General features: G+C 50.0%; 2 protein-coding genes across 2 annotated transcripts; both read right to left on the reverse strand.

Moving 5' to 3' along the window:
• Positions 1–1679: 1679 nt before the first annotated feature.
• Positions 1680–2251, reverse strand: AtWU_03965 (uncharacterized protein; the record flags this gene model as incomplete). Its single annotated transcript, XM_035499076.1, has 4 exons — positions 1680–1748; positions 1819–1841; positions 1908–1935; positions 2009–2251. The coding sequence occupies 4 exons, from the start codon at positions 2249–2251 to the stop codon at positions 1680–1682; spliced, it is 363 nt and encodes a 120-aa protein (XP_035354969.1).
• Positions 2252–8526: 6275 nt separating this feature from the next.
• On the reverse strand, positions 8527–11644 carry AtWU_03966 (putative importin beta-2 subunit; the record flags this gene model as incomplete). The annotated part of the gene is made up of 3 exons (XM_035499077.1): positions 8527–8628; positions 8687–11293; positions 11543–11644. The coding sequence occupies 3 exons, from the start codon at positions 11642–11644 to the stop codon at positions 8527–8529; spliced, it is 2811 nt and encodes a 936-aa protein (XP_035354970.1).
• Positions 11645–13010: the final 1366 nt, after the last annotated feature.

Here is a 13010-nt window from a genome sequence, read left to right on the forward strand (position 1 = left end):
GCAAGCCAGGGAAAAGAAAAAAGCATGATCATGATGGTGGTGGGGGGGTAATGAAATCCGTCGAGTGAGCCTAGCCCCGACATGGGGGAAGGGTAAGTTGGGAGGAGCAGGAGGATCGGACCATGGCTGCAGGCAGGGGGGGTGTGTTGATGGTCTGAATGACTCGGGTAAGAGAGAAGATTGTGAGTGAGATTGTGAGAAGTGATGATTTCATCTGGCCAAGTGAAGAACCGACCACCAAAATTATCGTGAGTAGTGGCAGCGGCAGCAGCAGCAGCAGCAGCAGCAGCAGCAGAAGGATGTCAGGCTCGCTGAGATTACTGTTTTCCGGATTATTCGCGCTGGGAATTTCTCCATTGGCACGACTTGAGCCTCTTCTGCCGAGACAGGCTTAGCGCAGGCGAGGCAGCTGGAATCCACATTCTGTTTTGAGATGAGCATTCTGCCTGCTAATTGGCTGCTAGAATAACCCCAGGGCCAATGAAGACGAGGGCACGGGGCGGCCACATGGCAGCATCACCGCCAGTGGAAGTGCTTGGGCCATCCGTCCAAATGAAACACGCCAGATTCCCTCCCTCCTGAGTTAGTAGCCCGAGCAGAATGCAGTATGGAGTAACTAATTACTTAGTGTACTGCTGACTCTGCCGGTGATGAACTGACGGCCGGTGTGGGAATTTCCTGATCGATCCTCGCTCGCTCCATCCCGCCTAGATTCGGTCTGGTTCCGTTCCCTCTACTACCAATTTGCTGGCTTGTCCGTTTCAAGTGCTGTCTGTGGTAGTCGAGGACTGGCATCTCCCCTCTTTCATGGTGATCCCTCCACTTTTTCCCTTCCAGTGGGCGGGACGGGATTCACAAGCCTCCGAGGAGCAAGAGGCCCTCCTCATCCTCAGGTCTAAGCCGCAACAATCTGGAGTTCATCGCCAACCCACTGCCTTCGAATCGACGGAACCAGAAACTCAAACGCCCTTCCTCATCAGAAGAAGCAATGTCATCCTCCCTCTCCCTCCCTCTCCATCCCTCCCTCTTCCATCCCCAAAAATAAAGATAATAAAAAGTAAATAATATCATCTTTACGCCCCAAACCCAGAATCATGCCACAGCCCTTCTAGCCCCCGAGATGGTGGTGGCGGTCAGGGTCCGTCAGAGGAATGCTTTCCCTCTTTTTCCCACCCTCATTCCCTCACTCACCAAGGCTCGGGCGCAGCGGGAACACAGACAGAGAAGTGAACGAGCAAACGAACAACATAGATTGGTAAGTTGGTAGAGCAACCCCGGGGGTCGTCTAGAGTCCAGATAGTCTGGACAGGGTCTGCGGAATCCTCACCCAAACTCTGGCGGGATACAGGTGTGGTTCCGAAGCGCTCTACCTTTCCGATTTCCATTCTTGATATTGGTGGAGAGCGCTTCCCCATACCAAGCCAGCGGCGTCTGCTTGTTCTATGGTTCCTCCTCCATTTAGACTTGGGCCGGAGGAACTTACACACACAGACACTGTGTCTCTTTTGGCTGGGCTTAAATCACATTGTTGGTTCACCATTGGGCTGTGCTTTCCATAATAAAAAATAAAAATAAAAATAAAAATAAAAACAAATGACACACGGTTGGACAGACAGCCTGTCACTTGCTGCGGAGTTGGTCCGTCTATCATCATTCAGATCGGCTGCAAGTACCTTCCACTAAGAGTTGTACTTTTCTTGGATCGAAGGCGGCGGGCCGGTCAGGCTTTCTTCGTCGTGAGGACCACTCTGGGAGATGAACCATCAGTGGGCAATAGAATCTGTAGGCAACATCACTGTGGCCTGGTCTAGTACCTACATCTCCGCGCTTCTCTTTGGTACCTACGTAGCCCGTCCTCTTCTTTTGGTTTCTTTTTCCTCTCGCTACCTCTGCCTAACCTGACGGACAGATCATCCCCGCGGGACTGCAATAAGCCTAATCAGACCCGCTCGAACTGTGTCAGCCGCCTTCCTTTTTTCTTTTCCTCTGTTCACGTTGGCTGACGTACCGGTAAGGATGCTAATCGGAGAACCATCGAATAAGGTGATCGATGGACCACAGATCCTACCACATTGGGGCCATCCAGGATGATCGTTATAGTAGTGACTGAAGCTAAGTCGTCCGCCCGTGCTGGGATCGCTGCCACGATTATAAACGGAACGACACTTGACTTGCTCGGGTCTAAACTTCGACAAATCGCCATGCCGCTGATGATGCGGATTGCAAGACCAGGGTCCTCCTCCCTCTTCATCGGAAACACCAAGAAATGACCAGGGTCTGTGAGTTTTGACGGGCAGTTGTCACTAGCAGTTAGCTAGTCGTCTGCCATAAGCGATGCATCGCTGATTGGGCAGCCCGTAAATTCTATCCCCCTTATTCATACCAATTAGGGGGGCGTTGTTGCTTTTTCCTGGCTCGTCATTCACTCTCACCCCCCATCATCTGCTCTTTCTCCCCTCCTGCATTCATCAAAGTACTTGGCTACTTAACTTAGCCTCTCGTGGAGATGTCAACTTTCGTCAAAGTGTGCCCCCGACGCCAAGACAGGTCAAGTACTGAGCAACTTAACTAGTCGTCGCTTGCACTTGACACATATACACACCGAATGGTTTGCCTTGCAGGGCGATCTGAGCGCACCGTTCATGGTGCCTGAAAAGGTGACCCAACAACCCCTCCTTTCTCCCCGTTCGCTCTCTGGAGGGGTGACCAGCAGTAAAAAATAACAGATTACCTAAAGTACTCTTCACAGCCAGGTCACAACCTTAATGTGCGCTAGGGTGGAGGCACCGGTCGCTAGTAGATTTCCTGTGGCCCTCTGATGGCTGTTGGGAGATAATTCCCCCCTGCCAGGGTGGGTATTCGATAACTGCAGCGGGTCACCACCCTGTCGCGATTACCTTGATCTGAATAGGCACCGGAGTAGACCCATGATTCAAGCGCGTTGGGCTCCGTAGATAGTCACAGTTTCACCATGTTCCAAGGATCGATAATGAGCCAATGTGCAGTGACTATGGGACCGTCTGCGGAGGATGCGATCTTTCACAAGCTCGCTCGCTCCTATCCATACCTTACGGGCGCACACTTACTTACACTTAGGACGTCATCAGCAGGACTCTCTGGATCTGGCCATGACAGCCGACCAAAGCGCAGACGAAATTCCAATCTGCAGGATTCATTTCGGTGATTGGCCGCGCAGGGGACTGTGCCCAGGGGTTGCTAGTCAGCCATCCTGCTCTTTTGCCGAGCAAGACCCTGTGTAACGGTGCAGACAAGCCATGCAGCATGCGACCCGCGGGACAAGGGGGGGTAGACAATAAGTACAACCTTCAGAAAACCTGCAGAGAGATACCTTCTTCGGCCCATCAGTTGGCATTTAGGCGATGACAAACCCAAGTCACCGGCCAAGACCCCAAGACCCCGACTCAACCTTTGCCCTGCTGGAAGGCGTCCATCATCCTTAGTCTTGGGTCCTGGCGCTGCTCGGTAGGTTTAGTCTAGTCCCGGCCGAACTAAAGTTTGGGATCGAGGCTGTAAAGCAACAGCCCTCTCCCTCTACTAGATACTGTGTACATGACATGTTGTAATGGACCGTTCGGGGCGCATTCTCAACCCAGGATTGCCAACGTAATGACTGACAGGACCTTCCATGGGGCATGGAAGATGAGCCTCGCGAGAGGATCCTTGTAGCTTAGGCCTTCTCTTCGTAGAAAATCTGACCTTCCATTGCATCAAGTGGGGCGACTGGAGTTACAGGAGAGACCGGGCGGTCGATTATGATAGACGCGCGATCCACCGCGAGGATGAAGGCGCAGTGGACGGACGTGGCATGGCGCCTTACCTCAGCCGATATGTTAGTACGTAGTTGGTTAGATATCTGTAACGCGGACAGATCGTCTGCTTCTAAACGCACTCCATGCACAGGCGAAGTCTTCTGTATGACAGACCTGGTCCACATGCACAGTCTGGATAAGACGATACGGAGGTAACACGGTTTCAGCCTCGACGGACGGAAGCCAATGTGATCTTGCAAGTGTCGGTTCCCAATCGACCGGATGAAACAGCGTCAGCTGTCATACCTCATGGCCAGCCAGACTCTCGGTGATTTTTGCCATTCTATTCTTTTCTTTTCTTTCATCAGACGGGAAACTCTAGCAGGGCTGGACTGCAAGCGATTGATGATTAGTCGTGGTTTAGTCTAGTGGTAGTAAGTAAGTAAGTGAGTGATCTGGCCCGTTACGGAACGGTCGAGCGGAATAGATAAAAAAGAAAGGAGAGAATTGGGAAAATAATAAATAAATAAAAATAATTCCGTTTAAAGAATAATCAACGATCAGAAAAGAGAAAACAAAGAACGGCGGCGATACCGGTCTGGAGGGTAAAGTTAAACTAGAATAAAGCTAAAGGGAAATCTCCACGACCAGCATTGTTAGCGTGTTGATTGGAGCCAGGATTCGAGAGGGCGCTGATGGATAAAGCTGATCAGAGGCCAGAAGAACTCCGTTATTTAGTTCGCCCACGCTTGGACAATCACAGTTTAGTGGGGAGGGACCAACAATCTGGTCCGACCACACAACCACCGTCATCCACCGGACCCATCGAAACTCTGAAGATGACCCAAAGGACTAAAAGCAAAGCCAGGGTTGACGGTGCCAAACCATCCGGGGCTGCGGGCCGGGTCCACGGTCACGGGGAGGCTGAGACTGTAAAAAAAAAAGAGTGGGAAAAGGTCTGAGGCCGAAACCTTGTTGGGGGGAGGAGCAGCAAAGAATCCACCAGTCAATTTCTCTTGATAGTCGGTCTTCTCTCGGGTCGGTCTCAACTAAGCTAAATTCTAGTCTAGAGCCCGCCTGACAGCGGAAAAAGGGCTCGACCTGCATCAGCCATGGAGGGGTGAGAATGGAAGGGGGGTGAGGGAAGGGGGCTGGATGGTTGCATGCATCGTTGCACAAAGCCTCATTGCCACGTTTTCGTCCCGGAGATCGCGACAGAGTTCCCAAGATCCCGAAGAAATCGAGCATATGCCATGTGATGATGGAGGGGGGGAAGTGTAGGGATTATGCACGTACATCCCTGTCGGAGGGAGAAGCGAAGGGGATGAGATTTGTTGTTTGTAGATTATTTCTTAGCTAGTGAGTACACTACTCGTAGATTAATACCAAGAGCGGACTGGGAAGGAGCAGCTGGACCCTTCTCGGCCGTCAGAATTAAATTTGAAGCGATCTTCAGGAAGGCGTCCATGGTTCGTTGGGACGATGCTCCCAAGTTCAACTAGCTCTCCAGCAAGATAGAGATGGACAGATTGAATTAGATAATAGATCGCGACCGACTGCCGCACCAAACTAGGAGTAAACATCCGTTAGTACACAGTATACTCCATACCTCCTCCGTACTCGGTGGACTGTGTAAGTACCTCGAAGAGTAGTTAGTCGCTTGATACTGATTGATTGGGATCCATCAGTCTAAAGTACCCTTGATCACGGGGTCAACGAGGTTACTCAAGACTAGCCCAGGTAGCACAGCCAGTAAGACCCAGTCAGGCAACTGTCGGTCGGAGCAAGCCGATCCCAGATCCCGACCAGCCAATGACGCAGACAAAACCATTCTCCGCATCAGTTTGGATGGCGACCAGAACAGGGAAGTAGTGGGCCAGTCACAGACAGGCGCTGGGCTCGGCAGATCCGCCGTCTTCTTTTTCTTCTCAGTCAGTTTTCAATCTCGCCAGATACAACCGCATCTGGTTAGTGCGGGAGGAGTCCAGAGGTGTTTCCCACTAACCCGGAATAGGGATCTGCCAACTTTAAGAAAAAAAAAATACAAATCGAATAATACACATCTGATTAAAAAAGAAAGAAAGAAAAAGATGGGATGATGTTCACTCACCATCATCCATCAGCAATGAGCAGAAAAAGAAAATCAAGGCGACCAACCTCACTAACTGCTACTAAATAACTGCCACACTCAAAACTAGCCCCCAACTTCACACGCGGCCCAGGATCAACCATGTCAGAACCCAATAACTCGTCCAGTTTCCCTCGTGGCCAGCCTGAAGGATCGATCACCCACCAGTGATGTGATGATTTTATTCTCTCGCTCAGTATCACCATCAATTCCAGCCCCAGGATCCAGCCCGTCGGGCGCGCCTATGGAAGGTAATTTTCACTGCGCCGTCCTCGGAAATGGGTACACAGGGGGGAAAAACAAAAACAAAAACAAAAAGTTGGCCACACAGCCTCATTGAACTTGGTTTACTAAATTGAAGACTAAGTCTAGTATGGATATGACTGGGAACCCCATCCAATTCCACGATGAATTAGCCGACAGACCACCCAAGTACGGAGTACACAGTATCTACCACAGTAAACAGTGAGAGAGTGAGAGAGATAGAGTCTCGGCGAAATGGCCAATCTCCGAAAGAGAAGATAAAAACCTGCTCAACTAAAATACCACCACCTGCAGTAAGTAGTTTTTTAGCGGCCGAAACATTTTCGCCTTCGCCGAAGATACCCTGATTGGGTAGGAGTCATACTTGAGTCAATTACTCTGACGACTCCAGCTAACTCCAAGATGGCGTACGTACGTACATACATGGATGAGAATGATTGATTACCTGTGTCTTATCAATCCATACTAGACAAGTAGTAGACCGTAGCTGAGTGATGATTCATTACCATCAATTAGTTAGTTATTTCCAATGAGGCAAATCATTCAATTCTAGAGTAAGCCGCCATACCGCCATCCATAATGCCATCTCACTACCTCACTAACCTACCTCACTAACTCACAGACTTATTCCATCCATCCATCCATCCCTAAATCAACTAATAAACTAGTAACTACTAACTAGTTAGCCCCCAAAACTAAACAAAATATCCCCTGCTCACCACCTGCATGGAACCTTCCACAGAAGAATCATCCCCCAAATGGAGCAAGCAAGGCAAGCTAGGCAAGCGAACACACATACCATCCTCCTTTCTTACTCCATACATAGTGCTTACTTCTTCTTACTGTAAGTCAGTACTCAAGAGACAAGCCCACCAGAATAAGTAATCGCTTAGAATGGATTATCAATCAATCAATAGTCACCCCCAACTATTAACAAGGATTAAAATATCTGTCATGTCGTACACATCCATCCACCATATCCTATCCTATCCTATAGACATGAATCAAACCATCCTATCGGAGATGCCGATATACGTTTCTTCATGATTACTCTATCTTGATGACGATGACGATGATGATGATGGTGGAGGCCTTACCCAGACCATACCCTCCCTACCTGTACTTCCCATAAGTGAGAGAAAGTGTGTGTGCTGTGCTAGAAATGACCTGTCCCAAACCGACTGGGGTACTAGTAGTTAGTTAGTTAGTTAGTAGTATGTATGCTGCAACGCTAAAAGCTCCAGGGGGTGCCCTAAGTACCCTGCTAGCATGCCTACCTGGATGGCTTGCCCGGGATTTGCAGGGATTAAAAGGAAAGGGAAGAAAAAATATTGACCAGGGTTGATTGTGTGTTCGGATCCGAAGGATCGGAGATAGGCATTGACTACTCCGTAGTATTCATCACTAGTAGTATTTGCTAGTGATTTTAGTACTACGTAGGTGATTTAAAGGGGATTGGATAGGTAGAATTGTTGGATGAAGAATAGTGTATGTATAACTTCATACATACTATTTTGTGCTTCATGGTACTTACTACTTAGGTTCAGTTACTATTCTTTGTTGATGAGTACTGTCATGTGGATCGGACCAGAACTGAAATTAACTTGCAGTTGGCTGGCTGGCTGGCTGGCTGATGCATCACTTTGCAATGGCATCTGTTTGTCGATCATGATGTCAAACTTAAATTCATATACATCATTCGTATAGAATATATAGACTATATCTCCCCCACTTCTCCCCTCCCTTCCATCGTAATTTGCAGATAAAAGAAACTTCACATCATGACGGTGAAAAAAAAAAGAGAACGCCAACGGTTGAGAAGCACACAGCGGGTGTCGTGTCGGCCGACTATCCCCTGCGTGCATCAAAAGGCTATCTAATATACTATTCTACTGGTCTATCTAATAACATAACTAAATGAAGAATAAAAAAAGGTACAGGATCGATAGGCATGTCTCATTGTTCATTTCCCCTCTTGCCCTTTTCTTCTTCCTGGTTATATAGTCCCGAGCTATACTATCCCAGGGTTTCATGTCCATCCGCTTTTTGCTCTTTTCGGTTTGTCCCTTTTTTTATTTTGGTTGCCCACGGTCCAGCCAGCCCATTAGCCCTCCCTCTATGCAGACCCCGACACGGCGATCCACGCACAGTCGATTGAAACAGATTCCAAACACGCCACATCAAGGCTTAATCATCAGACGGTGTGCATACTCCCTCCGCCCGGAGAAAGGTCCATGATTCCGGAGAAGCCAACCACCGAGCCTGGTGCCGGCGTGGGAGAAGGAAAAGGAAATGCAATTTTATGCGCCTTTCGCCATGAAATTTTGCGTTCAAACGAAACATTAACATGACAAACATATAGATCTAAATCTGGTATACAGAACGAAGCTTCTGAGCAACATGGGCCGGAAGTTGCGACAGGAATGAATCGAAATTGGGTATCATATTTTTATATCCCTGCAACACCTACATCATCATTGAGTCAGTTACACATATCGAAGAGTATGGGGGGAAGGCTACACACCTGCTGGAATGAGGTCTGAATGTCACGGTAGTCCTCCTGGTTCATCGATTTGGTGGGGAAGGCAGCGATGGCCTGGAAGTAGTCCCCAAGGCAAGACTCCATGGCTGCGGGGTTCTTCATCACCACCTGGTTGAATCCGAGGAAAGCGGAAGCCTTCTCGCGGGTGAACTCGATCTTGTTCATGGACTTCAGGAAGACTCCGGCGAATTCGTTCAGACGAGCTGCAAGTTGATCGGAGCAGCAGATACCAAGCCGGCCCAGGGCCATCGCGGCGTTCTCGTTCACTGAGTCGATGATCTCCTCATTGTTAATGATGATGAAAAGCCCCTGGTACAGCTTCTCCATATACGGAGACAGCGCGGCTTTCTCGTTAACGGCGATCTCTCCGCACGACCAGCAGGCATTGTTGAGAACGCTGAATCCAGTGTGACGATCATCATCCCGGATCTGATCCAGATCCAGTTGCTTGATCAAAGTGGGCATAATGTTAGGGATGAAAGATTCGAGTTGAGGGAAGATGTTGATCGCACAGTCACCCAGCAGAGCATACGACGACTGACGGACCTCATAGTTCGGATCTTCCATACAGAAGCAAAGCAGGTCAAAGAACCGGGGCTGGGAGTTGGCGACCAACTCGCCGCTCTTCTGCGGATCGATCGCCTGGATGATCGCGCTCAGAAGGTCCAGACTCGTCACCAGGAAGTCCTTGTCAGGCTCATCAATAGCCTGGTTGTTGACGGACGCCATGTACTCCTGCAGGTTCTCATAGATGATCTTGATGCACCGCTGGAAGAGGGGAGTGGCGAAGGGAGAAAAGGCGTCGCCATAGGCTGCCGCAATGTATCCGAGACACTCCAAAAGCGGGAACAGCTCCCGAGACTGATCCGAGACCTTGTTGTAGCGATCAATGAGAGCAGGCATCAGGATATCAACCAGTTGAGGCTTCGCCAGCTCTCCCATGACGCACTCGGCCAAAGTCTGAACACAGTCATACAAGATGTACATGTTCCGGTCCTTGTACCTTCCAAAGCACTGCACAAACTGTCGAAGGATGGGCTCGCAGTAGGGGATCAAGTTCGCGTCCGACTTCTCCTCCAAGCTTGCAAAAGCAGAGGCAGCTGCCTCTTGAACCTTCTTGTTGCCGTCCAGCATCCTGCGCAGAATACCCTCCATCATAGGCTCAAAGAAGCGCGCTCTCTCCGACGGGTCTCCCAAGTGGGACGCCCATTCGGAGTAGCGACCGAGGCACCAGCAGGTGATCTGTCGCACAACAGGTTGAGCGTCGTTGAGCAGGGAGATGAGATAGGGAACGAGCTCGGGGAGATGAGGCGTGACGGCATCCATACAACCATCTGCAACAGCACCAAGAGTCAATACAGCCGCTTCGCGATGAGGCCACTGCTCGTGACGGAGAGTCTCCTTCAGGTAGGGCAGGATGATCTCGAAGATCGGGTCGTGATAGACGTTCGAGAAGACATCCAACGCGGCGGCGGAGCACTTTCTGAGCGTCCATTCGTCCTCGGGATCATCTCCAAATTCGGAATCCTCAATCTCGCCTTCACTCAAATCGTCATCGTCTTCCTCCTCGGGAGCTGCGTTTCCATTGGCTTGTCCAGACTTGGACATATCCAATTTACCGCTCTTGGACTTGGCGAACTGTGGCTTGAGGTCTTCCTGGCGGTCTTCGTCCTCGGCATCATCTCCTTCGCCGGTCAACCGAATGGCTTCATCCTCGTCATAAACCATGCTCTGGAGCAAGACCGGGACGATCTTGGACATGTGGGGAGCCAAGGGCTGCTGGAGCTTGATCTGCTCGCCCGCGACAAGCCAGAACTCAGCGGCGTCAAGCGCAAGCTCCGGATCCTCCTGGTTGTGCTGTTGCATGATGATGTAGTTGACCAATCCTTCCATGTGGGGGATGAGCTTCTCGGGGGAGAAGTCCACGAGCTGCGCGAAAGTCTGACAAACCGTGCGACGAACATCGGTACTCGAATCATTGGCGAGCTGGAACAATTGCGACAAAAACAGATCCATTGAAGCAATGAGGGCCTTGGGTCTGTGCGGGAGGAAGACGTGGATGGTGCCGAGGGCCATTGAGCGGACCTTGGAACTCTGATTGGAGGTGAATTCGAGCAACTTGGGAATGATGACGTCGAGAGGGCATTGTCCTTGGTAGTCACGGTCGAGGATCTTGCGATTATCTTCGCACACCTTGGAGAGAGCCGACATGGCAGCCTCCTGGGCCATGGGCGGGATGTCACCGGAGCTATTTTCGACGAGGGTCAGCAGCTCCTGCAGCACATCAGGCCAGGCTAATAGCCCCGCCTGTTGCACCAATTCTGTGATGATTGTTCCGGCCGACTTCCGCACGTGCGGGTTCTCGTCGCGCAATCCGAGCAGGGTGGCCGATCGGATATAGGTCAAGCAGGGTTGGGGGATCGTGTTGTAGGCAACGTGAATTTTGGTCTTCAGGTTCATCGCAGCCGCGAAACGGACCATATCGTAGGTCTGGCTATCCATTCCCAGCACCGGAGAAGCCTGCGGGGTGCTGAAGAGGTAGGTGATGTAGTTGACATAGTCCGGCGACGAGGTTGCTTGTACTAGCATCTATCAGACGACAGAAGACGGAGAAGAGCTTCGGTCAGCCAAATTTTTACTTTTCGAAGCGAAAGATAGGTCCTAGAACAAAGCTAAACAGAAGAGGGGGTGAAGCCGGCGCTCTTGCAGCGACCGCAAAGCTCCCAGAAACATCATTCTGTTGAGGTGGTCGAGGGGAGGGGAATCATAAAAAAAAAACTCAAAGTAGGGAAATAAAGCGGAGCAAGAGAGGGGAGAAAAGCGACAGCAAGGACACACCTGTTCGGCCTGTTTTTGGAGGGGGCGATCATAAGGATTAAGGGAATCCTTGAGGCAGCAAGCCAGCTGCCTCAATGGATCGTCCTGCGGTTGCCATTCCATGATGTCGCAAAGGTGGAAGGCAGAGGGAGGGGGGGGAGCAATTGCGGGTAGAAGGACGAGGGAGTGGAAGAGAGACAGAGGCAGAGAGAGAGAGAGAGGCCGAGAGTGGAAGGGGACGTTGTGTAGCCCAAAGAAACCCCGCCGTGAACTTGTGGGAAGCGGCTCCAGCCCCTTCTTCCCCGGAAAGGCTAAGAGAGAAAAAAAAAATTGGAAGACAAGGAAAATAAATAAGATAAATTATAAAAAAGATATTATCTGATAGAATCAACAAAGGATTCTAATTTAGAAAAAGAAAAAGAAAAAAAGAACAATCCGATGTTCACAGTAGAAAAAGCGCAATTCAAGCGCACAAAATATTCCCAAGTGGACCAAAGTAGTCGCAATGGAGCCAGAAGGCTGTCCGGTGACGACAAGAGAAAATTCCCCTGGCTGGCGGAGAGAGACTGTGAGTGAGAAAGACTGAGAGAGAGGGAGGGAGAGGGAGAGAGAGGCAGAGGCAGAGAGGCAAAGGAGACAGACAATCCTACTTAGCAACCACCACTACTACCAAAGCTACCAAAGTTCTGAGTGGTTGTGGCACTAAGTAGTGGTCCTCCTGGCACTGGTTCTTTACATGGAAGAGGCCGTGCACCCGGAGATACTTCCTTGGGTTGTAGCAGTACTTCCAAGCACCTTCCTTACGTAGGGAAAATTTGGCTGGCTGGTTATGAAGATGGGAAAAAAGATTCAGGCTATATGTATTTGAAGCAAAGAGGAAGTCACCTAGTATTCTAGTCCACTGCCTCTGTATCCAGCCAGAGGGATGAGGTCTAGCTGATGATCCAGTTGGGACGATGCGATGGGCAGGAATACATCCATGGAAGAGGAATGTACATGTTCATGTTCATCACTGGTATCGTCGCTGGGTGACTCCCTCTATCTTTCAGAGGTCTGGTGGCCGCGGTAACCAGCGAAACGGTAATAAACATGCCACCGCCAGGCAGAGGAAGGCAACCAACTGCCCGGTATGGTAATCAGCGACTATGACGGATACACTTTGTTTCCCCCAGTTACCTTCTAATACATACCTTTACCTTCGGACACAGCCTAGCGAGGGGCAGCAGACATATCCCCAGTAAACAGAAGAAAATACAATAGTATTCATATTCGATACAGTCCTGAAGATTCCCTACTATAACATCCGACAGATAGTATCTATTTCCATGCTAAACCAACCATGCATCTATTCCCCCCAAGGTGTATCTATCTCCCTTAAACCAAGGATACATACCTCCCTAATACTTTCCATGCATGGATGCTAGTGTCCAAATCGGTAACTTATCATATTCCCCCCCACCCACACTCGCACCCACACCCCAGTCTTCCA

This window comes from Aspergillus tubingensis, assembly GCF_013340325.1.
Source record: "Aspergillus tubingensis WU-2223L DNA, scaffold_6, whole genome shotgun sequence".
NCBI classification, from domain to species: domain Eukaryota; kingdom Fungi; phylum Ascomycota; class Eurotiomycetes; order Eurotiales; family Aspergillaceae; genus Aspergillus; species Aspergillus tubingensis.